The sequence below is a fragment of the Danio rerio genome, chromosome 5 (genome assembly GCF_052040795.2).
Source record: "Danio rerio strain M-AB ecotype USA chromosome 5, GRCz13ab, whole genome shotgun sequence".
Lineage (NCBI taxonomy): Eukaryota > Metazoa > Chordata > Actinopteri > Cypriniformes > Danionidae > Danio > Danio rerio.
In genome coordinates, this window is record NC_141025.1 from 14,041,765 (window position 1) to 14,068,173 (window position 26,409).

The window sequence follows — 26,409 nt, forward strand, 5'->3', positions numbered from 1 at the left end:
CTGGGACAGAGAAATATGATTTAGCCAAGGTTGACAGCAGTGGGTAATATTGTGCATTGTCTTTCCAACCACTTTAGAGGACAAGCCATGATTGAGATAGAGGTCTCTTTGCGGTACAAGTCAATGTCTGCATCAATCTAACAAGTGTGCTGTGTTCTGCAGTCCCCATGACTGTTTTTAGTCATATTCCCCGACTTATATTTCACCAAAGTCTGGCAGTGCCTGCATACTGTTTTTTTCTTTGTCTGTCACCTTTTCCCCTTTTTCATATCTTTTTATAAAGAAACCGAAATGCTTCCACACATCCGATTTAAAACCGGCTTTAGGTTCGATCATTTCCAGCTCTTTTTCTTCCCCGCTACTAGCAGCACACTCCATTTCCGCATTACTGGATCTGTAGTGACAACAGACCGCAAAGGATGATGGCCACGCCTAGGCTGATGGGAATTGTAGTTTCCGCTACCTCCCGTTCGCTTCTTTTGCCTAAGCAAACTTATCTCAGAACTATAGTTATATTGAGTCATGCACCTACGGTAATATTGAAAAAAATTACTATTGCGGTATGACGGTATTAACAATATTGTTACATCCCTAGTTGTAAATCATTCAAGTATAGGTGACAATGAATGGAAAAATCCTTGTACCCTCAATTCTGGAATGAGTCAAATAACTGTGATGCGAATACTGTGATACTGTAATTAAATTTGCAGTGTTTAAGAAACAACTATGATGTTCGTTTGGCATAAACAGACCAAGATGATGTGAAATACTAATATCAGAAGTGCATATTGGATAAATGTGCGGCTTCACATGTCTAAATTAGTTCTCTTCTTGTGAACTTGTTGCCAAGACGATCGGTTTCAGATGTGCGCATGAATGGTCATACCGATGCCGTGTTTCTCCATGAGTGTGATGAGTTCGGCTTCAGTCAGGTAATCCGGGGGATTGGTCTGTTTCTCCAGCAGTTTAATCTCGTCCACAGTAAACATGTCTCCTCGCTCACACACCGGCAAGGCCTCCTCCTGCGCAATACCCTGCCAGGGCATCACCTCCGTGTAACCTGAGAGAAATAATAAAGGTATAGTTCAAGCAAAAATGAACATTTCCTTATTATTTACTCACACCCAAGTGGTTCTTTCAATAAGTGTGGGAAGCCTGCACAGGGTCTCCACTGGAATATGTTTTTAAAATAAGGAAAGACAAAAAAAAAATGCACAGACCAGCAGAGATGAGCGTCTTCCCGCTGCATGTGAAGCCCTCTGTGGCGATGCTGAAGGAAATGGTGGTCTGCAGGTATTTGCAGTCGGGGCTCACCGTCGCTATGAAGTGCCGTGTGATGTAATCATACAGACGCCAGCCATCACTGCCTGCACAGACATAAAGACAGATGTGTTTTACAGCTCTGTTGTTTTATAGATCTTATTATAATGGAGTTCAGATCAGAAAAGGTTTGATTCTCCTGCTAGACACGTTGTCAAAAGCAGCTTTAAAGGTTCAGGACAGCCTGCAGTACTTTTTTGAGATTTTAACAGTTTTGTGTGTGTTGAGCATCAGTTAAGACGATGTTGGCACCTGTTAGCTTTAATTATGATGAAAACTGTATAATTTGGAGCTTTTGTCAGATAATTTCTTCTTCCAGGTTTAAAATCATTTTTGGGGCGGGGTCAAAATGGTGACGTAGTGCAAAACTGCAAGTGAAGTGATGACATGTCGATTTCTCCTTATTATTTATAGCAGAGCTTTCTTATCCAATGAGAAGACCCAGCTTGTTAATTATTCATGAGAGCATGTGCTTTTCGAAGGCAAGGCAGACCTGCCAAGCTGTGAGACCCAATGTCTGGGTGAGAATGTGTTAATGCACAGAACAGGACGTATGTGTTTGCTTCCATGATTCACAGGGTTTGTTGCATGTTTTTCCCCGAGATGCTGACAGGGCCGATACAGTAAAGCTGTTGGTTTGCAGCAAGCATTTTTGTCGGGAGAGCAGTACGAGAAAAGGAGAATGGCGAACTTTGACTTATATCAGTTGTGTTCGTTACCATTCAGACACATCGCTATCTGTGCTGCTGTGTTCACCTATGTTAAAAATCATACAGATTACCGGCAGGGTTAATAGTTGGTATAAATAGTGTCTGCATTCAGAACCGGGGATTCAGGAGAAGTTCTCCTCATTTATAATGTTTATATAAACAAATTGTGGTAATGTGTATATGAAATTATGAACAACATATGTAGCAGGGCATTAAATTACTGTTTATTTCTCTGTTTTGTCTCCCATCCAGGTAATGACCAGGCTCAGCTTTGCTTAGCTTCAGTGAGTAACCGGTCTTGGGCTGCAGTATGATATGGCTGTGGCTATTTGTTAGCATCCGCTACTCAAGCCGTTTGATATTGTAGTGGAAAACTATAATTTCTAGGGATCTTCAAAAAAGAACAGCATTTAGTATTTTGCAAAGTTATAAATGGCACTTTTAATTAGTTTATTGTGGTAATTTAAATAGCTGAATAAACTGCATTAAATGTTGGAGTTTAAAAAAAAAGTAGTAATTGTATTAATAAATGCTGACCCCAGTTTTTTAACCTTGACGTACAGACTGTATGTTACAAGTTTCACTAGATTAAAAACAGATGAATAAATATAAAATTAAGTCTATATTTCTCCCCCTTTCATTCAGTATTTCAAAACTGAATCATGAACGTTGTCCTGAAATGTACAGCAGTCAACATTTGAAGTGGATGATCATCTTTCATCAAAGCTGTACTAAAATATTAAACAACACCCGTTCTTGTACAAGGACAATTTGATTCACTTCAAAAGTTGACTACTGTATATTAAATCATATTGACCTTGGTGTGCTCCTTAATATTTCTCAACCTTTCAATAACAGAAGTGTAAATATGAAATGAGGAAGTCTGACAGTCGCACCCAGTTCACTCTCAGAAGCGGCTCTCATTGGAGTGATTGGCGGGTGGTCTCCAGCATCTGCTCCTTTCCTAGGCCTGTTTATTCCCTCAGAGAGCAGTGCTTTTACCTGCGAACAAAAACACACACAGAAACAATTTTCAGAAGATTAATCACGTCACAAAAATGACATTAAAGGATTAAACACTAAATAATAGATCAAACAGAATAGAATAAAAAAACTAAACAAAATATTATATAATATAATATAATAAACATGTAAACAATATTATAAAAGATATAATGTAATAAAAAATGTCATATAAAACAATAAATAAACTATACTTAAAAAACAAACAGATAATACAATAATATTATTTAAAAAAATACAATAACATTAACTCATTTTAGTTTATTTAAATTATAATACTAAATAGAGGGATAAAAACAAGAAAATGGCAAGGATGCATCTTTCTGTTCCCAAAATCATTTACAAATTGCAATTATAAAGTCCTCTTAATGTGTAAAACTCTTTTAGAGTGTACATCTGCATGCAACAGGAAAACATGAAAGACACCAACCAGCAGCAAACTGGCTGAAATTATCCAGAATTTATCAGCCAATCATGTATTTTCTTATTTTCATTTGTTATTTAATCTCCACTGATAGCACTAAGCAGCCAAAACCAATATCACCACCTATATATTGTGCAACACTAAAACCAATCCCTTATTTACACCATGAGTTTTTAACTGACACAAGACAATGGGTATAAAGAAAATAAAAAAATAATTAAAAGACAATATCGCTCACCGTTTCACCCCAGAAGGTGCTGTTGGCCTGCTGTTTGAGGGTGCCCTTCAGGTCGAAGTTTTCAGGATAATGTGTGGTCTCTGTGCGAGGGTAGCTGATGTAACCCTGTGTGTAGAGACGCTCAGCTATCTGCATGGTATGCTGGGGACCCATTCCTAAAAAATACACAGACCAAATTGTATATTCATTAGCAATGAAATGCCCTTTTAAAAACTGTACCACAATAAATATTGAGCAGCACGAGTAATAATAAAAACCACATTAGAGTTTCAGTAAGAACCAACAAAGGTTGTTCTCAAGCTTCAAGCAAGTATGATTGATCAGCTTAAATTAAATCGGTTCACCATATACAGTGGGGGAAAGAGTACTGAAAAGTCATACTCGAGTAAAAGTACCATTGCTCGCCCAAAAATGTAGTGCAAGTAGAATAAAAGTATCTGTTGTAAATATTACTCAAAGTAGGAGTAAAAAGTAGACCTTTCAGAAGTACTCAAGAGTAGTGAGTATTACGCTGTGAAAAGCTGATGCATTTACATGCAGTTTGTGCACCGATGTGTTAACGTAACATTCTGTAGTGTATTTAGTTATTGTTTAAGGCCATTTGGAGATTTCAGTCATCATATCATAAACATCCTTTATCTTTATCATCAGTGACATGCAGTCTAAACAGTCTCGGTGTTATTGCATGTAAAGATTTTAGACATCTTGGACACTTTTTATGATTCCACACAGTTTGCTGCACAGTTTGATGTTACTTTCTATGTGCCATTTGATTGGATAGGAATCACAGGACTGATATTTCTACACAGCCAATCCCCATAGACAAGAAAAAATAAAGTAGTGACTGCAGTTTGAAGGAAAAAACTGAAGTAAAAATACAGATACAGCACAAAAAAATTTACTCAAGGGAAAAGTAAAAATACACATTTTTAAAACCTCTCAGTAAATTACAGTTTAGGAGGAAAAACTACTGTTTTACAGTCATTTGAGTATTTGTGATTCATTAATTTACAACACTGACAATACACAGATATTGTGTTTCCTCTGAAAACTAGGATACAACCTTCAAATTCATATGGATTTTTTAATACCTTTATAAAGTCCCAAAATTAAAATAAGGTTGTTTTTAGATGTTAGTATCAGTATGTTTGTTTTAAAGTTATCTACAAGCTAGTGTGCTGCAAAGCAGTGATGAAATTCATATTTAGAAAATATAAAAATCCAAAGCTTGCAGTGTCATCTCCACTAAATGGATCAATTTGTTTGTCAGCTCATACTTCAGTTTCTCATCAAATCTTCTGACCAATCAAATGCTCTCCAGTATCTGACATGCATCGCCCCCCTTTCAAGAGGCTTCTTGTTTGATATTCATTTGATGTGCATGAGCTCAACCACTTACAGGTAGAGCTGTGATAATAACAAAATGCTATTGGCTGTTTTCAAAAAGGAGTTGTTATATGTCCTGCCCAGTCTTCATGTTTCAGTTGGGATTATGTCCAAAGCTGCACTGCATTGGTTACCGGTTGAAGCTCGGATCAAATCACTGATGCTTGCTTACAGGACAGCCACTGGCGCTGCACCCTCTTACCTCCACCTGCTCCTGAAAGTCTACATCTCCTCTAGGAGCCTCCTGTCAGGGAGCGCTGGGCACTGAGCACTGCCTTGTGATGTCATGGCAGAGAGGTTATAAGTCACTTTCCAAAACATTTTCATTCAATGTTCCCTGCTGGTGGAATGATCTTCCCATTCCCACTGCGGATACACTTGTAACCTTCAAACGACAATTAAAAACCTATCTCTTCCGAGAGCACCTTTACCCTGGTAAATTAAACCAAAACAATAGCAATACTCCTACTCTAGCACTGAATTCTCTAAGCACAAACAAGTGACTTTGAATAACTAGCACTTGTGTGTATTGCCGCCTCTTGTTGAATCGCTGAATACCTCCTCAATTGTAAGTCGCTTTGGGCAAAAGCATCTGCTAAATGACTAAATGTAAATGTAAAATGTGAATGAGTAAAAAAGGCACAGTTCAAAGCACTTCATGAGACCTTTAATGTTTCAATGGACTTGCAATGGAGGAATAGAAACGCAGAAATTATTACATTTTAAAAATATCATGATGAAATATCAAGGTGAGAAAACAAAGGCAGAATCTTTCATTTTTGTGGAAAATAACCCTTTAAGCTGTATTTATAAAGCATTTTTTCACCATTTCTTTTGGTTTTCTGATTTGTGAAATGACTTAAAAGGTCTCATGAAATTAAAATAAAGTTTTTTAGATGTTAGTATCAGTTTTATTAGTTTTTAGGATATCTATAAGCTAGTGCGCTCCAAAACAGTGACAAAATTCACATTTAGAAGATCTAAAACTGATAAAAACATGTAAAGCTTGCAGTTTGTCACTTTTTTCTAAATGGGTGAACGGTTTTATTCAGGTCACCTCATACTTTACACCTTGACCAATCACATGCTCTCTAGTATGAGACATGCCCCTGCCCCCTTCAAAAAGCTTCTCATTTGGTTTTCACTTGATGCATCTGAGCTCAACCACTCTCACTGGCGGAGCGAGGATAAAACAAAACACTATTGGCTGCTTTTAATAAAGGGGAGCAGCTTTGAGATTATGTCAAACATCAAATAAAAATCCACATTTTAAAGCACTTTACGGGACCTTTAAATATCAGAAGAAAAGCTGCTCACCCAAAGCAGAGCTGGCCACTCTTAACATCTCCACTGTGTTCAGTGCAAGAGGTCTCTGCTTGGCTTTCTCTTTCTTAGTCACCGAGTCAACCTGCATGGAAAGATTCATACAATTACAATTCTTGAACACATTTACAATACACTTATAACTAAAAATCAGCTTACTGAAATAACCTGCTCACCTAGTTTATATGCAAACCTATACCTCAACAATGCAAGTCATGTGTTTACAAGATATCAACAAATCAGTTTTTGTCCTGTAGTTACTTTAAAACTTTATGATTACTGTCACGTTAAATGAATCATTAAAAACTGAATAAATAAGTAAATAAATAATATTATTACAGAAAAAAATAAATAGTAATAAAGTTCATTTAATTCCTTTTTAAATATTTCCAAAGTGATGTTTAACCATCAAACCACCAATGACTATATGATACACAAGACGTGTCACTCGTATAGTCTTAAATAGGGAAAAGTGTAACGTCAGTATGGCGAATGAAGCCCCGCCTTCTAGTACAGGAGCCAATCAGTGATCGCTATAGACTGCGGATTCTCTGGGGGAGGAGCTCAGACCAGACTTGAGTGTCTGCAAATTGTGTTTGATTCGTATGTTTAAAATTGAAACTAAAGAGACAGTTGTTGTGTAATTCTATTGGTGACTCTATATGAAATTTAATCGTAAGCTTGGCACACAGTTTTGGAGAATTTGATGTTCCCCATTCAAACAGAAGGGCCAAGAGCATTTCAAAGATGGCACCGGGTGAAATGGCTTGCCTTACAGGAACTTTAGTTTAAGAGACCAAGGACATTTTTCCAATTATATTTTTTGTCTAGAGAAAGTCTTTTTTATTTGTTTGGTTGGAATACATATATATTTTTTTAACTGCTAAGGTCAATATTATTAGCCTCATTAAGAAATTATATTTTTTCAATAGGGTATACGCAGAGCTAGAGTTTTTCCCCTACAGATAAACTGCCGGTGAGCGCTTAATGTGACTTTTTTCAATTTTATACAGTTCCTTTTACAGCATCGATGTTGTAATGCAATTCAAATGTAATCAGTTAAACAGACTTAAGCATTCATTAGGTGTTCAAGTGTAAAACAAGATTAAAAGCAGCTTAAAAGCAAGCAATGAAAATACTGGAGTAAAATAAATGTTTATATTTTAAACTCAATCGGAGACCCACTTGATATCGTATATCAATCAGGCAGTGAAGATCAGTGATCCTTAAATAATAATAATAATAATAATAATAATTCTTTACATTTATATAGCGCTTTTCTGGTTACTCAAAGCGCTTTACACATTGGGGGGAATCTCTTCATCCACCACCAGTGTGCAGCATCCATCTGGATGATACGACAGCAGCCATATTGCGCCAGACCGCACACCATATAGTAATAAAACTAATAATCATATGGGGATGGTTAGGAGGCCATGATGCCAGAGGTAAACCCCTACTCTTTTTCGAAGGACATTCTAGGATTTTTAACGACCACAGAGAGTCGACCCCTGGGTGTAATGTCTTATCCGAAAGACGGGCAACCATGTGAGAGTTGCAGTGAGGTAGCTGCCGGCAAAAAAAGGAAAAAAAAGACCTTAAACGTGACGATTTTGAAATGGCATACAGTTCACCAGAAGAGCTTTAACTGGGTTACTGAAAATTAAAAGTCCTTCAGCATATACCCCTATTGGCAACAGAACAAACCACTGTTGTTCAATGACTAGCCTAATTAATCTTACTTGCCTAGTTAACCTAATTAACCTAGTTAAACTTTTATAAATGGCACTTTAAGCTTAAAACTAGAAGAATAGTTCTGTGTGCACATAAAACTAAAATAGTGACTTTACTTAACCATTTCTACTCCTTAGAGTCAGTATATTGCGCATGTTCTCCAGCACCATGCAGTGACGATTACCCACTAACTTCCTCTGCTTAAAACAAGACACAGATGCATCTAAGGTTATACATCAGAGGCACAACCAAGCATAATACGTAAAGGCGCACCCTATACTGACACTGAGGAGAAGTAGTGAATAATAGAACTGTTAAAATAAGTCATCATTTATTTTTTATGAGCGAAAAGCATTTCCAAACTTTTCTGGAATTTGAAGGAGCTGATAACCTTACTGTCTATGAAGAGAGCTCTCAGATTTCATCTAAATTATCGTTGATTGTGTTCAGAAGATGAACGATGGTCTCAGCCGATTGGAACGACATGAGGGTGAGTAATTAATAACAGTATTATGATATAGGGGTAAACTAAGCCTTTAATGGATTTACATGCTGGGATAAATTAGACATACGGGACATTAAAAAAATCTAGCTATGATAATCAGTTTATGCCTAAACTGGGTATGAACTTACTGTGATAAAGAAAAATGGGCTTACGCATTTACATTTCCACATTCATTTTGGCTTATTAACCCTAATAAAATAAAATTAATTAATGAAATAATGGAGACACAAATACATACTCTAGCCTCCTTGGCAGTCTTTGCCATGTTAACAAACATCTGACCAATATCTCGGTCAAAAACTCGCACACGGTCCCAGTCCAAGGTGAGCGGACTGTCCTTCCCTTTAAAAACCTGTTGGCGACAAAAAATTTAAGTAATAAAAAAATGTACATGCAACAATACAAGTATGCATTGCTGTATGAACAGCTGAAGTCAAAATGATAAGCCCATGCACCTGTGAATTTTTCTTTCAATTATTTCCTAAATGAAGTTTAACAGAGCAAGGCATCTTTCAAAGTATCTCCTATAATATTTTTTCTTCTGGAGTAAATCTTATTGTTTTATTTTGGATAGAATAAAAGCAGTTTTACAAACCATATTATGGTCAATATTATTGGCCCGCTTAAGCAATATATATATTTTTTTTTTATTGTTTACAACAAACCACCCTAACTTGCCTAATTAACCAATTTAAGCATTTAAATTTCACTTTAAGCTGAATACTAGTATCTGGAAAAATATCAAGTAAAATATTATGTACTGTCATCCTGGCTAAGATAAAATAAATTATTAGAAATGATTAGATTATTAGAAATTAGTTATTACAACTACTATGTTTAGAAATGTGTTGAAAAAAATCTTCTTTACATTAAACAGGAATTGGGGAAATAAATGTACATGTGGGCTAATAATTCTTACTTCAGCTGTATAATAAATATTATGTCAACAAAATTTGCAACCTTTGCTTGTACGACCCAATAAGCTTCAGGTTTGAAGGACTGGATCTTGTCATGCCTTTCGACACAAAAGCCCAATGTGGGAGTCTGACAGGGGCCAAATGAGATCAAGGAAGAGTCCAAATTCCCATATTTCCCCTGGAAGTATTTAGTCTGGAAACTAAAACCAAAGACAAGGATTAGAAGTCATAAACAACTCAGTAAATTAGAAGAAAATTAAGAGCAACGTACTATAGTTTACAAGTTTGAGGCCAGTAAAACTTCTTTAAACAAGGATCCATTGAATTGATTAGAAAATCGTTAATATGAACCTATAAAAGAAGCTCTTAAAGAGATATTTCACAAAAAAATAAAAAAATCAGGAGTTTATCAGAAAATACACTCAATGAACCAGAAAATGCAGGTTAGAGCAATTATTTTAGTCAAGTTGTTTATGTGAAAGACAGCTGAATAATTTTGGGAATATTGTTCTTCTAGAAAGCACTTTGGTAATGGTGTTATTTTTCAGCATGATAATGATTCCAAGCAAACTACAAATGAAAAAGTGAAATCATAATGAAACACAGACCGTCATGAACTGGCCTCCACAGAGGGCCAGACCTGAATATTATAGAGCCAGATTCAACTGGATAGAAAAAGAGATGTGACAGACTATGGGCCCTATCATACACCCGGCGCAGTGTGGCGCAAGACGCGGCGCAATAGTCTTTTGGTAGTTTCAGCTTTGCGCAAGAGTCGTTTTGAGGCGTTGTGCTACTCTGTTTAAATAGCAAATGCATTAGCGCTCATGTGTGCGCCCATAGGCATTCTGGTCTAAAAAGGAAGGCGTTCTGAGGTGGACTGCTGGCGCGTCGCTATTTTGAGAAACTATAAAAGATTTTTCATTAGACCAAAACAAACCCGGTCTAAACTCCGGCGCAGAGTTGCGTCTCGCTTACGCACTGCTTAATACGCACAAGAGAGCAATAGGCAAATATCTTTACATATTAAAAAAATTAAATATTAAGGATATGTATAGGATATTGAAAGAATAGATATAGAATATAAATATAAAGGATTAAAATATTACAAAACATATTATTTTCTAGCCTACATAAATATGAAAAATCACTGCTTTTATGTCTTCTTCATCTCGGGAGGCTTTTTCAGTTCATTCATAACAATTTGCTTTTGTATAATGTTATTATTATTAGCAGTATATATTTATTATATATTTTCCTGTCCGTAAATTAGCAAAAATGGTTCTGACACGCCCTGAAATTTTGCGCCCTGCGTTTTGCGCTCTGCGCATGGACCGTCAAAATAGAGCCCTAAATGTTCAGAAAAGATATGCAACGCCTTGAAAGAAGACTGATGTTAACTCGCACATAATTTCAGAAAATTGTTCAAGTTGTGCTTGGTGTCAAGGGAATTCTCAATAAACACAGACTTTTTTGCTGTAAGAAGTAAATTTGTTCTGTAAATTGTGTTCTTTTTCAAACATTTTTTTACATTTATGCCTCTTGCATTTAAAAGGACAGTTCAACCAAACATTCAGTTGTATTCTAAAAAATCTTTAACCATTGACTTCCATAGTAGGAAAAACAAATACTATAAAAGTCAATGGTTACAGGTTTCCAACATTCTTCAAAATATTTTTTTTGTGTTCAACTGAAAAAAAGAAACTCAAAAAGGAATTTAACTTGGAAATGGGGAGTGAATTATAGCATTTCTTTTTTGGATGATAGCAATTCATTATTGGATGAACTATCCCTTTAAAATAAGTTGAACACAATGCGTATCGTAACCTTATGTATCAAAACAGAAAAAGCTTATTTGAACAAATCAGACCTGTAAAGTGTTATTTCTTTTAAAAGCTGACAATGATAAATAATGACATTATTTTCAATTTTGCGTGCACTATCCCAGAAAGACAAAAATATGGATAATTATATGCAGTACTGTGCAAAAGTCTCACGACGCTAAAAATGACGGCAGCCCAAGACTTTAGAACAGTGTACGTACAACTTGTTATGCAAAAAAGATTGCTTTACAATAATAATAGTTGAAGAGAATACTACAATAATGGTTTAAAAAAGCCTCTATTATACCGTGTGAAAGCACAACCGATCCGGAGGTCCAGTTCCTGACGAGCATCTACAGATAGAGCCTCGTTCTTGTTGGGTTCTCCAAGTCGGTTCATGGCGTTACAGATATCAGTGTCTGTGATGGAGCTGAATTTGGCCCGATACACTGTACGCTCGTTACCATAAGGCTTATTCATTACAGGCTGAATGGCATCCAACACCTGAAATGGTAATACACACATCAATAAAGAAATAACAGATTCAAAAACAGAGCCGAACACCTCTGTCCCAATTACAGTTGAAGTCAGAATTATTAGCCCTCCTGTATATTTTTCCCCAATTTCTGTTTAAGTTTTTTCAACAGATTTCTAAACATAATAGTTTTAATAAATAATTTTTAATAACTGATTTCTTTTAACATTGCCATGATGACAGTAAATAATATTGACTTATAATTCTAAGGTCCATGTTTGATGAAGCCAACAGAACAACATTGTTTGCGTATAACAGAGATGAAAGCATGCACTTCAGCATGCATTGGAGTGGTTTGCTGCCGAGTGTGACCCGGCTGGGATGAGAATCAGCACCTCCAAGTCCGAGAGCATGGTGCTCCAACAGAAAAAGGTGGTTTGCCATCTCCTGGTTGGAGGAAAGTCCTAACCCCAGGTGGAGGAGTTTAAGTATCTCGGGGTTTTGTTCACGGGTGAGGGAAGTATGGAGGGTGAGATTGACAGGTGAATTGGTGCAGCAGCAGCAGTAATGTGGTCAATGTATCAGTCTGTTGTGGGGAAAAAGGAGCTGAGCCGAAGGGCAAAGCTCTCAATTTACCGGTCAATCTGCTTTCCTACTCTCACCTATGGTCATGAGCTCATGACAGAAAGGACAAGATATCGGATACAAGCGGCCGAAATGAGTTTCCTTCGAAGAGTGGCAGGGCGCACTCTTATGGATAGGTTGAGGAGCTCTGACACCTGTGAGGAGCTCGTAATAGAGCCGCTGCTCCTCCACATCGAGAGAAGTCAGCTGAGGTGGCTCGGGTATCTGTGTCGGATGCCTACCTAGGGAGGTGTTCCAGGCATGTCCCACTGGAAGGAGGCCTCGGGGAAGACCCAGGACATGCTGGAGGGACTATGCCTCTCGGCTGGCCTAGGAACGCCTCGGGAACCCCTTCAGTGGAGCAGGAGGAAGTGTCTGGGGAGAGGGAAGTCTGGGGTTCTCTCCTAAGACTGCTGCCCCCGTGACCCCACCCCGGAAAAGCGACATAAAATGAATGAATGAATGAATAATTCTAAGGTGACAAATTTACTAAATATTTTTAAAGGTACTAGTATTTAGCTTAAAGAGACATTTAAAGGCTTAACTATGTTAATTAGGGTAATTAGGCAAGTCTTTGTATAATGACGGTTTGTTCTATAGACAATCAAAAAAAAATGCTTAAGGGAGCTAATAGTATTGACCTTAAAGTGTTTTTGTTTTTTAATGAAAAACTGCTTTTATTCTAGCTGAAATAAAACAAATAAGACTTTCTCCAGTTGCTGTTAAACATCATTTGGGAAATAAAAGGTAAAAAAAAGAAATAATAATAATTTTGACTTCAACTGTATAAGGACAATCAATTATTCAATTATTGAGAGTTACCTCAAAGCAAATGTTCTCTCCTTCTTTGTCACAGTCCAACCACAAAACGACATAGTCACATCCTTTTGCTTCAACCTGTCAGTTGATATTAAAAAGTATACAAATTATTTTTTAATGTGTATTAATGCACGTGTACACTTACATCATTACTCATACAAAAAAGAGTGTATATATACAGTATATTATATATGTACATAAATAATTGGTTAGAAATTTAAGATCAAATGTAATCATTTTGATAGCAGTCAGAATATAAAAAGATGAAAATCACCTGAAGGAATTTGACCATGTTTAATTTGGGGTTTGCTTCCTTCTTTTCAGTCGGAGCTTTACTAAACAGCTCAGCTGGATCGACTTTATCCCAGTTGTTATACTTTCCTGTAAAACATTGAGCAAGAGGAAAATTACACTGCTGCTCAAGTTTTCATTATCATCTTGACTCCATACAGATTTTGCTGTCAAAACATTTAAGTTTGTTTATGCATTGTGCGATTCTGAGTGTGCCCACACAGGTTAGTGGGCTTGACAAACCACACGTTTTCCATCACTGTCATTTTAATCAACACTTGAATCAGTTTTGCAAATTTGCAACAGGCACTGTCTTACAATCAATCAACACCTCTTTAAAAAAACTGTTCATGAAGTGTACACTAAAAAAAAATATTGGATTTATTACTTTTTTTAAGCTTTTAAAGAATATAAACAAACTAATTAAGTTGAACATTACTAAATTTAATTAGTTTGTTTAAATTCAGCCCATATAAATTGTTTGCAACCACTTACCTTAAAAACATTTTGTAAACCCAATGCATCTTTTTTCAGTGTATTTCACACAAGTGAGTGGGATTGACAAACCACCTGTAGAAACACTCTCTCTCTCCCTCTAAAAGGCTGCTGTATGCAGATTTGGACAAAATCATCTGCTATCAGCTTCCAGAAATTATGTGCTCCAACCTTAGGCACATTTAAATCAAGACTTAAAACACTTACATCTGTTTAACTGTGACTTTACCGAATGAGCACTGCGCTAAATCAGACAGGTCGCACTATTGTGTCTTTCTTTCCTTCCGGTTTAAACACATTTTAATCTTTATTTTATACTTTTTAGTTTTTATTTTCTTGTTATTTTCTTTTATTCTTGTTTATGTAAAGCACGTTGAATTACTACTGTGAATGAAATGTGCAATATAAATAAACCTGCACTTCCTAGATGTAAACGTTCATTCAAAAAAGACACTTGCCGATAAAGTCCAGACTCATGACGTGTCCACACACTGACGTCATCTTAAACCTCACATTTTGTCCCGTGAAGCTTCCCATGTACTCGTGAACCGAGCAGGCTCCATTCAGGCCTTTACGGGTTGAACAGCTGCCTGTAGGTGAAAGAGAATGAAAAGAAATGTTCATTATTTTAACTATATTCCTTCTAGCACATCCAATTCAGCACCAGTTAAACTGGAATTAAAGTACTTTAACAAAAAAGTAAATAAAGTATTTTCAGCATCATTGCTCAGCTGTCAGTGTTACACGATCCTGCAGAAATCATTTTCATTAATTTTCCTTTGGCTTATTCCCTTATTTATCAGAAGTCCCTACAGCGAAATAAACCGCCAACTATTCCAGCATACGTTTTACACAGTGGATGCCCTTACAATCCAGCCCTAGGAAACACCCATATACTCTCACATTAACTCATACACCAAGGCCAATTTAGTTGATCCAATTCACCTAAAACGCATGTCTTTGGACTGTGGGGGAATCAGCAACTTGCTGTGCAGCAACAGAGCTAACCCCTGAAACATCGTGCTGCAGAATTCCTTTTAAAGTGCTGATTTTATGGTAACATCTATAAGTTATGATAACACAGACAAAACTATTATATGTTTCTCTAAACAAGTATCCCTAGATTATTAACAACATACAAGGGAGGTAACAATTAGGAGGAGCGTACAATTTCTGTAATATTACAAATGCTGCTATCATAAATTTTCACTTTTCAAGTTTGTTAATTCAGTGCTGAATAAAACTATAAAAGTAACCATGAACAAATGTGTTCATCTCTGGGAATGTTAGTTAATAGGCGACATGGTGGCTCAGTGGTTAGTACTGTCGCCTCACAGCAAGAAGGTCACTGGTTCGAGTTCTGTGTGGAGTTTGCATGTTCTCCCCGTGTTTCAGTGGGTTTCCTCAGAGTGATCTGGTTTCCCTCACAGTCCAAAAAGTTGCGCTATAGTTGAATTGGATAAGCAAAATTGGCTGTAGTGTATGAGTGTGTGTGTGAATGAGTGTGTATGGATGTTTCCCAGTGATGCAGCTGGAAGGGCATCCGCTGTGTATAATATTGAATAATAGGAACCATTTTTTATTATTTTTGTCTCTTTTTTGTCTGACCCCTGAAAAATAAGGGACTAAGCCAAATGAAAATGAATAAATGAGTGTTAGTTAATGGAAATAAAGTCAGTTCAAGTGAACTCACAATGCATTAACTAATGCCAACAAGCGTACTGCTGGATTTTAATAATGCATTTATTATATTCTGAATTTAGATTAATGAATGTTGTACAAGTTTTGTTCATTGTTTGCTCATGTTAGTATTGACCAGCATTAATTTATGGAACCTTACTGTAAAGTGTGACTTATCTTAAGTCCTATGTTACATAATATTCAGTAAATAATAAAGAGATTAAGATTACAAATGTAAATATCCAAAACAATAATAAAACAAAAAACCTAAATGAATAGATAAATATCAGTCTTACCTGTGAAATGCACACAAAAAACTAGTTTTCAAAGATTGTATCTATATTTGGATTTTTTTTTCCCTATTATATTAAAATGATTATTATAACTGTATTAGAGTCTAAAAAAAAAAAACAATTTTTACCCCTTTTTCTGATCAGTTTTATTTGAGGTAGTTGTTTTATATGTCATCTGAGCTTCTTTTCCCCTTGTTTTATTTATTTATTTATTGAAAGTGTCTTATGTCTGTATTATTGTGAAAATTCAATAAACATTATTATATAGCGTCTTTTCCCTACCCTTGTTTTGCATAATTATTGATTCATGTCTTATGTTTATATTATTCTGAAAATTCAATAAATATTATAATGAAGCATTATTACCCACCCTTGTTTTGCATATTTATTTATTGATTGATTGATGTCTTATTTCATGTCTGTATTATTCAGAAAATTCAATAAATATTATTATTTAGCTTCTTTCCCCCCCTTGTTTTGCGTATTTATTTATTGAAGGTGTCTTGTTATGTCTGTATTATTGTGAAAATTCAATAAATATTATTATATAGCGTCTTTCTCCACCCTGGTTTTTGTTTGTAAAAAAGGTAATTGATTAACATTTTATAATCCTTTCGCTTTCAATTTAATTTAATTTAATAAGTTTGAAAAACCTGTTTCCTCTGAACACTAGTATAAAGTGAAATATATACAGGGCTCAACAATAAGGACTGCCCGATGGCCCGGGGCCAGCGCAAGAGATGCTTGGGACAGTAGACAGGATCATTTCTGGCCCTATTGGTACAGTGCTGCCTTGTCACTAAAGTTTCATTTGCCTGAGACTATTTGTCAATTGCATGCATTTTAAGTTTGTTCTTTAAAGTCTTCTCTGTGACATCGTAAACACCAGATTGCTTTTCAGTTTCTCTTATCTGATTTGATGTTTTGAGCATTCTATTCTTTTCCTCCGTAACCTGGCTGGTAACAACCAGTACAGTGAAGTAACGGCAACATCAAATTATACAGGTAAACAAAAATGTCTATTTCTAACATCATATAAGGAGACATTTACATGAAAAAATAAATTGGTGTTTTGCACAATTTGCCGTCAGTTTGGCAAGTCAGCCACCTTTTGTTAAATAATTTCGAACTGCAATAAAATACCTGCACATTTTTCATACTTCTCTTTTTGTTTGCATAACACTTTGAAATTTGCATATATTTATTAAATTTATTAAATATTGTTATTTTTTAATATTAAAATTGTAGATTTCCTAACATTATTTTTGACACATTATTTAAAATAAATGACTAAAATAGCTATAAACTTCTCTTTTTTTTTTTTTTGATGGGGCCCATGGAAATTTTGCCAGGGCAAGTAAAAATCTGGATCATTGGCCCAATCGGAGCAGTAGAAATAATCTTTAGTGTTGAACCCTGATATATATAAAACTATATACAAAATTTAGTTGTTTAATCATTATAACAGTTCAAGTAAGCATTATGTCAATATTATGACACTATAAATATACATTATTTACCACAATAAATGCTTTAGTCAGTGATTATTGCAACAAGAAATTTTAATGCGTCATATATCTGTTCCTAAATGTACGTTGAGGTCATTTCTATCCTTGGCTTTTCCATGGCATTTGTCTAAAATCGATTCAAGCTCAACTATAAGCATAAGTGATGCTTCAGGAACAATGATGGTGGACACCGACCAATCGGCAGACTAAAAGCAGTCAAATCGGTGCCGGCCTTGAGCATATATGAAGTAAAAACGAGAGGGTTAAGAGCTGATTATGCATCTTTCCATTCATTCATATTTTGTGCTCGACCAGAACTAAAATCTGAATGACGCAACAGGTCAACTAATGAAATGCTGTTCTCAAGGCTGGACTCTCGTTTTCTGATGGAGTTCATTGTGGAAACACATGATGATGATGTTGATGATGATGTCCACTTTCTCCTTGACCTACAGCTCTCTAGAGGTCCCCATTGAGATGGTGGGACATAAATATAGACCCCAAGTTTGTGGCTGGACACACTTGGACCACTACAGGAACGGCAAACTTCCAGCTCCTCATTTCTCAAATCACCTCCGTTTCTCCACAAATCAAGATGCAACAGATACAGGTAGGAAACAATTCAAGATGGAGTTCACTAGATCAACTATGACTTGGAAAATGCAGTTATTTGGAGTAAACAGCTTATATAGAGGTAATCATTTAAATAACTATTATACATAATTATAAATAGTTTAAGTTTACATTTAGCAGATGCTTTTATATAAAAGGTTATATAGAGATAATAAAATAAATGGCTAAAATTACATTTAGCAGGTGCATTTCATATATATATATATATATATATATATATATATATATATATATATATATATATATATATATATATATATATATATATATATAACTTATGTACTGTGTAGATGTAATAATTTAAATAATTGATACTTTTTATTTGCATTTAGTCATTTAGCAGATGCTTTTAATATTATTTATATTATTTAATATTATATTTATATTATTATATAAACAGGTTATATAGGGATAATAATTTAATTTAATTAATTACTAAATTTCCCATTTCCATTTAGTCACTTAGCAGATGTATTTTATATTATTATTTTTAATATTATTTTTATATCATTTTATTTTTATTTTATATTTATATTATTATATAAACAGCTTATAAAGGTATAATAATTTAATTACTAAATTTCCATTTAGTCATTTAGCAGACGTTTTTTATATTTTATTTAAACAATTTATAGGGGTAATGATTTAAATAATTGCTCAATTTACATTTACATTTAGCAGATGCTTTTTATATTTTATACAAGCTTATATGGGGATAATAATTTGAATAATTGCTAAATAAATAATTTACACATAAGTTATTTACATTTAGTCATTTTGCAGATGCTTTTTAAATGATTTTTGAACTGTTTATTTAATGGTTCTCATTTAAATAATTGCTAAATTTACATTTCGTCATTTAGCAGGCACATTTTATATTTTATATAAACAGCTTATATTTGGGTAATAATTTAAATGACTGTTACTTTTTTATTTACATTTCAATTAGCAGATGTTTTTATATTTTACATAAGTAGCTTACATGATAATAATTTAAACAATTGCTAAAATCACTTTTTATATTTTAAACAAGCTTTGGATAATAATTTAAATAATTGCTAAATAATTTACCTTTAATAATTTACAGTTAGTCATGTAGCAGAGGCTTTTTATATTTATACAAGCTTATATAGGGATGATAATTTAAATAATTGCCAAATTTACATTTCCATTTAGCAGACAATTTTTATATTTTATATAAACATCTTATGGGGGTGATAATTAAAGTAATCGCTAAATTTACACTTACAGTCAGTCACTTAGCAGAAGCTTTTATACAAAGCAACGTACAAATGAATGAAGGATAATAGAAGCACTTCAGATGAGCAGAGAGCAAAGATTTATTAATGCCATGGAAAGTCCAAGTTGGTTTAGTGTTTTTTTTTTTTTCTTTTAAAAAAACAGGAAAAACAGTAAAGGAATAACTAGAAGTTAAAACAATATTAGCACTGATTTCCAGCCTTATATAATTATATATTTAGTAATAATTTTATATAAAAAATAATAAATGTTTTGGCTAATTTATGACTAAATGTCACTGTATAAATTGATGGGTTCCACACAATTCCTTTATGTTGTCTCAACACAAATCGATTAAGTTAACTTAATTGTTTTTACAAATTTAAGTTGATTGAAGTTAGTTGAGTTATCCAACAAAAACCTCAAGAATTGTGTTGTTTTAGCTCATTATCAATAAGTAGCTTAAACAAGCAGCAAACATATATATATATATATTTTTTTTTTGAGTAAATGACAAATTAGAGTGTTTTTCCAATGCAGCTCCCAGTCAATTATAATACCGATGTGACTATTGTGTATGTGCATATTGCAATATAATATATTGTGTAGCCCTATAGTTTTAATAATTTCAGATGTTGTTTTGTGGCCTGCTTGTCCTCTAACTCAGATTCTCGGATTTCTGAGTGTTTTTCTGCTGGTCCTGGACCCAGTTCAGAGCAATCCAATCATGGCTCAGTGTGTGGAGCACACATACTGCTCGTCCACACTGAAAGAGTACCACGAACAGCTCATCAACCTGCCCAGCCGGATCAATGAGCGCAGCATCGCTGGATGGAGCTACACGTGAGTTTAGCAGATGCTGGAGACATCTCATTTACAAGATAGAGAGGAATGTACAGTGGGGAAAATAAGTAAGAAACACGTCATGTTTTTTTACTGGGAATAATATTTCTAAAGGAGCAATACAAACATAAAATAAAACTAAACAATCTAAAATTATATAGTTCTGTGTAATAACAATGGAACGACACAAGGAGAAAGTGCTGAACTACTGAAATGTTTTTAATACTTCATATGAAAGGCTGTTTTGGTGTAGGCAGCTTAAAGACGCCTCTCATATGGAAATTAAGTCACTTGCATTGCTCAGGTTAGATTTTTTTTCACAGACTTCAACAGAGTGTAAAAATCTTGATGCTTCTGTGGGTCTCGTCTATCAAATCTGATCATTAATTCTTATTTCTATTGGACTCAAATCAGGTGATTGGCTGGGTCATTCCACAGCTTGATTTATTTTTCCCTGAAAGCATTTAAAAGTTTCCTTGGCTGTGTTTTGGATCATTGTCTTGCTGAAATGTCCACCCTGGTTTCATCTTCATCATCCTGCAAATATAGATGTTGGACTGAAGCAGCTAATATTCATTTACAATGGCGTAGGGCAGAGGGTTGCTGAATAACTACTAAGAGAGCTGAATAACTACTAAGAGCCTTTCTACACCTCCCTTTCTTCATGTGTTCATACTTTTTTCCTGCGTCATTTCATTTTATTTTTATTTTTTTTATTATCATTTTATTATTAACTTACTTTGGAAACTAATTAGTTTTGTTTTCTTTGCATATATGGATGTCTTCGGCTGTTGCCAAAATCTGACTAAAAAAATGTAAGTCAGTAGCTTCTTTAAAAATGTTTTCTGAGAAAAATGGTGACGTGTTCAATACTTATATCCCCCACTGTACATGACAAAGAGAAATGTATACTGCACTATTTAAAAATGCAGCATTCCACATAATTCAATCACGTTGTCCCAACACAAATTTATTATAATTTATTTATAAGTTAAACATAAATATTTAAACATAAAACAATTAAGTTGTCCCAAAAAAATCTCAAGAATTGTGTTGCTTCAGCAGCAAAATCGTTTTTTGAGTCTGATGTATACTTCTATGTTCACCTGCATTTATTAGAAACCAAATACTGAACTTTGTTAAATATTCCAAACATGTAAATAACTCTTTCCACTTTTGATTATCACAACATCCTTAAGAAATCCTTCTCACAATCGAAAAATGATTTTCACTGTTTGTTCAAACTACTTATTTAAAATTAGCTGAATCACCACAATTCTTACGCTTATTTTAGGACAACTTAATTGTTTTATGCACAATCCACTTACATTAAAAACTTTAATGCATCTTCTCATTCTGATTTGGTTTATTATCAGTTTCTGCATTTTGTGATTCACATGTGTTTTACAGATATTAATTGATTTAGGGGGCCTTGATTTCTGCTTTAGTGACGTTTGATTTAGGGCCCTATCAATCACCCGGCGCAGTGTGGCGCAAGGCGTGACGCAGTAGTCTTTTGGTAGTTTACACTTGGCGCAAGAGTCGTTTTGAGGCGTTGCGCTACGCTGTTTAAATAGCAAATGCATTAGCGCTCATTTGTGCGCCCATAGGCATTCTGGTCTAAAAAGGAAGGCGTTCTGAGGCGGACCGCTGGCGCGTTGCTATTTTGAGAAACTATAATAGATTTTTCATTAGACCAAAACCAACCCGGTCTAAACTCCGGCGCAGAGTTGCGCCTCGCTTACGCACAGCTTAATACACACAAGAGAGCAATAGGCAAATATCTTTACATATGAAAAATATTAAATATATATTAAATATTAATTTTAATTAATATTAAATATTAAGGATATATATAGGATATAATAAGAATAGATATAGGATATAAATATAAAGGATTAAAATATTACAAAACATATTATTTTCTAGCCTATATAAATATGAAAAATCACTGCTTTTATGTCCTCTTCATCTCAGGAGGCTTTTCAGTTCATTCATAACAATTTGCTTTTGAAACGAATATTTGCGCTTAACAAACAAAAGTATTTATTTATAGACTAATTGATGTCTGTGCGTAAAGGTTTCCCTATCCAAGAGCAAAAGTGAAAGTGATCCATTATCTCTCATTCTCACACAGTAGATGCTAAGTTTAACAGTTTTCTGTTAAAAAACTGTTAACTGTTTGCTTGTGAAATGCTCATTTTTTCCACTTAGACTTACTTTGCGTCCTGTAAATAGCGAATGCGCTTTTGGCGCGACGCAGCTGACTCTTAAAAGGAATGGGAGATGAGACTCTAATTGGTTTATTCTTAAAACACACCTATAACTCATTAAGAAAATAAACTCAACCCTTTTAGACCATGCGCCGAAGCGCAAGGCAGATTTCCCGTCCTTAAATTAGCAAAAACGCATCCTGACACGCCCTGAAAGCATTTGCGCCCTGCATTTTACGCTTTGCGCATGGACCGTCAAAATAGAGCCCTTAGTGTTTGATAAAGTAATGGTTTGAAACAATGTACTGTATAATATATAATATACACACAATTACATTTAGTCATTTAGTAGATGCTTTTGTCCAAAGCAACTTACCAAGTAGAGGCACAACACACAAGCATTGCTAAAGGAACTGTTATTGCATAATATTTGGAGGTTGTCATGTGGTGTGGTTTTGTACTGTAATTTACAAATCCAATCTATTGGACTATTATACATGACAATATATAAATATCAAATAACTTTTTAAACTTAAAAAAATGTTGGAGGAAAGATTAAAGTCCTATAATGCAATTCTAAAAAATAAACAAAAAACATAACATACAAGCACAAACAAATCTAACTGTACAATACAGTGTAATATTTTATAAATAACATGATCAATGTGAAAACAGTGGTGCTTCGAGGCTTAATATGCCACAAGATTTTCAGGGCTTTTTGATAAATACAAAGTTCAAATTAACTATATTTATTTCAAATGCAGATTTTGTTACATTATAAATATCTTTATTAACAACTTTTGATCAATTTAATGCATACTTGTTGACATATCAATCTTTTGAACGATGGTGCAACATGATTTCCACAAAAAACATTAATCAGAACACCGGTTCACAAATATTGATAACAACAAGATAACAAACGCTAAAAACGCAGCTTTATCATTATATGAATAACTTTTACTTCAACATATATTAAATTAATTTCAGCTGCTGTCTGGGCTTTCACTGCTTTTCTACATCTCCCTTTCTTCATGTGTTTAATACTTTTCCCTGCATCATTTAATTTTATTACACATAACTTCATTTGTAAACTAATTAGTTTAGTTTTCTTTGCATATATGGATTTCTTTGGTTGTTACCAACATTCGGTGAAAATTTCAAATCAAAAGCATCTTTAGAAATAGGTTTTCTGAGAAAAACGATGACGTGATCAATACTTATTTCCTCCACTCTACATGACAAAGATGAATGTATACTGCACTCTTAAAAAATGCAACAATCCACATAATTCATTCATGTTGTCCCAACACAAACTGAGATAAATGTAAATGGTTTGAACATAAAATAATTAAGTTTTCCTCAAAAAATCTCAACAATTGTGTTTCAGCTCATTTAAAATAAGTAGTCCTTGTTGGCATATCAATCGTATAACCGAGGGTGCAACATGGTTTCCACATTATTAAGCAGAACGACGGTTTCTAACATTGAAAACAAGTAATATTTTCAGATAAAGCACTAAAAACACAGCTTTACCATTATATGAATAACTTTTATCCCAACATATATTAAAATAAAAAGTGTTAACTGCGATATTATTCCTCCATATTGCTGTTGTCACTATATTTTCAATATAAATATGCAGCCTTGGTGAGCACGAGCAAGGACTTATTTCATGAACATTTTTAAAAACCACATGTGCGCAGTAAAGTATGTTTTATGGAGGATGATACTTGGATACTTTTCAATGTTGTAACAATTCAGAACTCTACAGTCTATAATCACTAATAACAATGATACAACTAATAATATCATTAACAATATGTGCAATGTGTGGTTTTTTGGCACCATTGCAGGGATAACATCGACTTGGAACGTGTGCCACAGAGAATCTCTGAAGCAAACTGCCTAAACAGTCATTACTGTAAGGGGTACGACAGCGACTTCAGTCTGGAGAGCGTCCCGATCTCAATCAAAATGCCATTTCTCCGAAAAAACCCAAGATGCCCGACCTACGCACTGGAATTCGAGGACGTCAACATCGCCTGTATATGTGCAATATCTAGACAGAATTAAATCTGGCTCTGAAAACTCATGCACTAGGTTAATCTCAACTACAAGGAAGCCCGCTGACTAATCATGCTTAATATATACTATTACTACAACACAACAAATATATACTGCAATCTAGATGTCTTAAGCTGCTGAATGCTTGTAAATGTGAATAAATAAACTGGTTTTATAACAAAACTTTGTTTTCCACTCATTCAGGGAACAAATGCACTTCTAAGATTGTTGTTTTTCTATAGAAATATTCGACATGCTAAAACCAAAAATGCTTGATCCCTGTGTACTTTTTATCCTCCTTGTTTTTTTTAAATCCAACACACCAATTTAGTTAGCAAAAATATTTAATGCAAGACACTGCAGGTAAAAAAACACTTTTTTAAAAACATTATCAGGGTTCAACGCTAAGGATTTTTTCAACTGGCCCAATTGGGCCAGCGGTTCAGATTTTTACTTGCCCTGCCAATATTTTCACTGGCCCCACCAAAAAAGAAAAGTTAAGTTAATAGCTATTTCTTAGCCACATGTTTTTAATATCGTGTCAAAAATGTGTTTGTATCTAGAATTTTTATATTGTTAAAATGTTAATAAATGTATAATGAGCATATCTTCGCATTTTATTCACGTAAATGTCTGCTTACAAGACATTTTTTAGCCTCATAAATTAATTTCGCTCTACTGGTTTCTACCAGGTTACAAAAAAAAACGACATGCTCACAACATCCAATCAGATAGAAGGAACCGAAAAGCAATATGGTGTTTACATCACCGAGAAGGTAGCATTTAAAGGCTTAAAAGCACAATCTGTTTCTCAATTCTAAGACTGTATTCATATGCAATTGACAAATAGTCGCAGACAAATTGAACTTTTGTGACAAGGCGCTACGAATCGGGCCAGTAACAATTCTGTCTACTGTCCAGAGCACCTCGCACGCTGGCCCCGGGCCACCGGGCAGTCCTTATTGTTGAGCCCTGATTATTTTTCGAAGTCGGATAATAATAAAACCTCCAAAAAAATAGCTTAAATACAGAGAATATAGGGTTTTGTAAAAAAAAAACTTTGACTGTAATATGTCAAACAAATGAAACAAAAAATTTAATCCAATGTTCAGAATAGAAAGCCATGTAATTTGGTGCATATTTAATTAAATACGGCTTCATTTGGCACATCTAGGGTGAATTCAGGTCAATTGAGACACTTTTTGCTATTAAGATGACCAAGGAAATGCGTCACAATTGACCTGAAATAAACCTAAATAATTTAAATATTTCAAAAAACTTGCAATAAATTAAAAATGTTCGCAATTCCTATTGTAACATAAAAAATGTGGAAGTTGATTACAATGTCATCCTATTTAAAGGCAGTGTCTTGTCTTAAAGCAGTATATGGTTGTTGGTGCCAGATAGGCTGGTCTGAGTATTTCAGAAACTGCTGATCTACTAGGATTTTCACGCACAACCATCTCTAAGTTTTACAGAGAATGGTCTGGAAAAGAGAAAATATCCAGTGAGCGACAGTTCTGTGGGTGCAAATGCCTAGTTGATGTCATAGGAGAATGGCCAGACTGGTTGGCGCTGATAGAGAGCAACAGCCACTCAAATAACCACTCGTTACAACTGAGGCATGCAGAAGAGCATCTCTGAATGCACAACACGTCCAACCTTGTGGCGGATGTGCTTTAGCAGCAGAAATCTGCAAATCTGCAGCAACTGTGTGAAGCTATCAGGTTAAAATGGACCAAAATCTCTGAGGAATATTTCCAGTACCTTGTTGAATCTATGTCATAAAGGATTAAGGCAGTTCTGAAGGCAAAAGAAGGTCCAAC

General features: G+C 34.6%; 2 protein-coding genes across 4 annotated transcripts in view; one reads left to right on the plus strand and one right to left on the minus strand.

Annotated features, from left to right (window-relative positions):
* The window catches only part of top3b (DNA topoisomerase III beta), a 37,287-nt gene that overhangs the window by 10,080 nt on the left and 798 nt on the right, over positions 1 to 26,409 (minus strand). For both annotated transcript variants that reach the window (XR_015490998.1, XM_087253289.1), the window contains exons 3-13: positions 14,566 to 14,697; positions 13,596 to 13,702; positions 13,325 to 13,399; positions 11,711 to 11,907; positions 9,624 to 9,780; positions 8,902 to 9,015; positions 6,419 to 6,509; positions 3,716 to 3,870; positions 2,927 to 3,032; positions 1,221 to 1,367; positions 887 to 1,060 (exon numbers count right to left, since the gene is read on the minus strand). Coding sequence is in view for 1 of the 2 variants with exons in the window: in XM_087253289.1 (XP_087109415.1) it covers positions 887 to 1,060; positions 1,221 to 1,367; positions 2,927 to 3,032; positions 3,716 to 3,870; positions 6,419 to 6,509; positions 8,902 to 9,015; positions 9,624 to 9,780; positions 11,711 to 11,907; positions 13,325 to 13,399; positions 13,596 to 13,702; positions 14,566 to 14,697 (1,455 nt within the window). In the remaining variant the exon portion in view is untranslated. The remainder of the gene's footprint in view (positions 1 to 886; positions 1,061 to 1,220; positions 1,368 to 2,926; positions 3,033 to 3,715; positions 3,871 to 6,418; positions 6,510 to 8,901; positions 9,016 to 9,623; positions 9,781 to 11,710; positions 11,908 to 13,324; positions 13,400 to 13,595; positions 13,703 to 14,565; positions 14,698 to 26,409) is intronic.
* On the plus strand, positions 18,044 to 24,762 carry LOC137495511 (interleukin-17F-like). 2 transcript variants are annotated; one of them, XM_087253296.1, is made up of 3 exons: positions 18,044 to 18,198; positions 20,128 to 20,303; positions 24,373 to 24,762. In XM_087253296.1, exons 1-3 carry the CDS (start codon positions 18,184 to 18,186, stop codon positions 24,590 to 24,592), a joined length of 411 nt encoding a protein of 136 aa, XP_087109422.1. In that variant the 5' UTR covers positions 18,044 to 18,183; the 3' UTR covers positions 24,593 to 24,762. The 2 variants fall into 2 exon arrangements, with proteins under 2 accessions (XP_087109422.1, XP_087109421.1); XM_087253295.1 differs by lacking the exon at positions 18,044 to 18,198 and having other exon boundaries at positions 19,971 to 20,303; positions 24,373 to 24,759.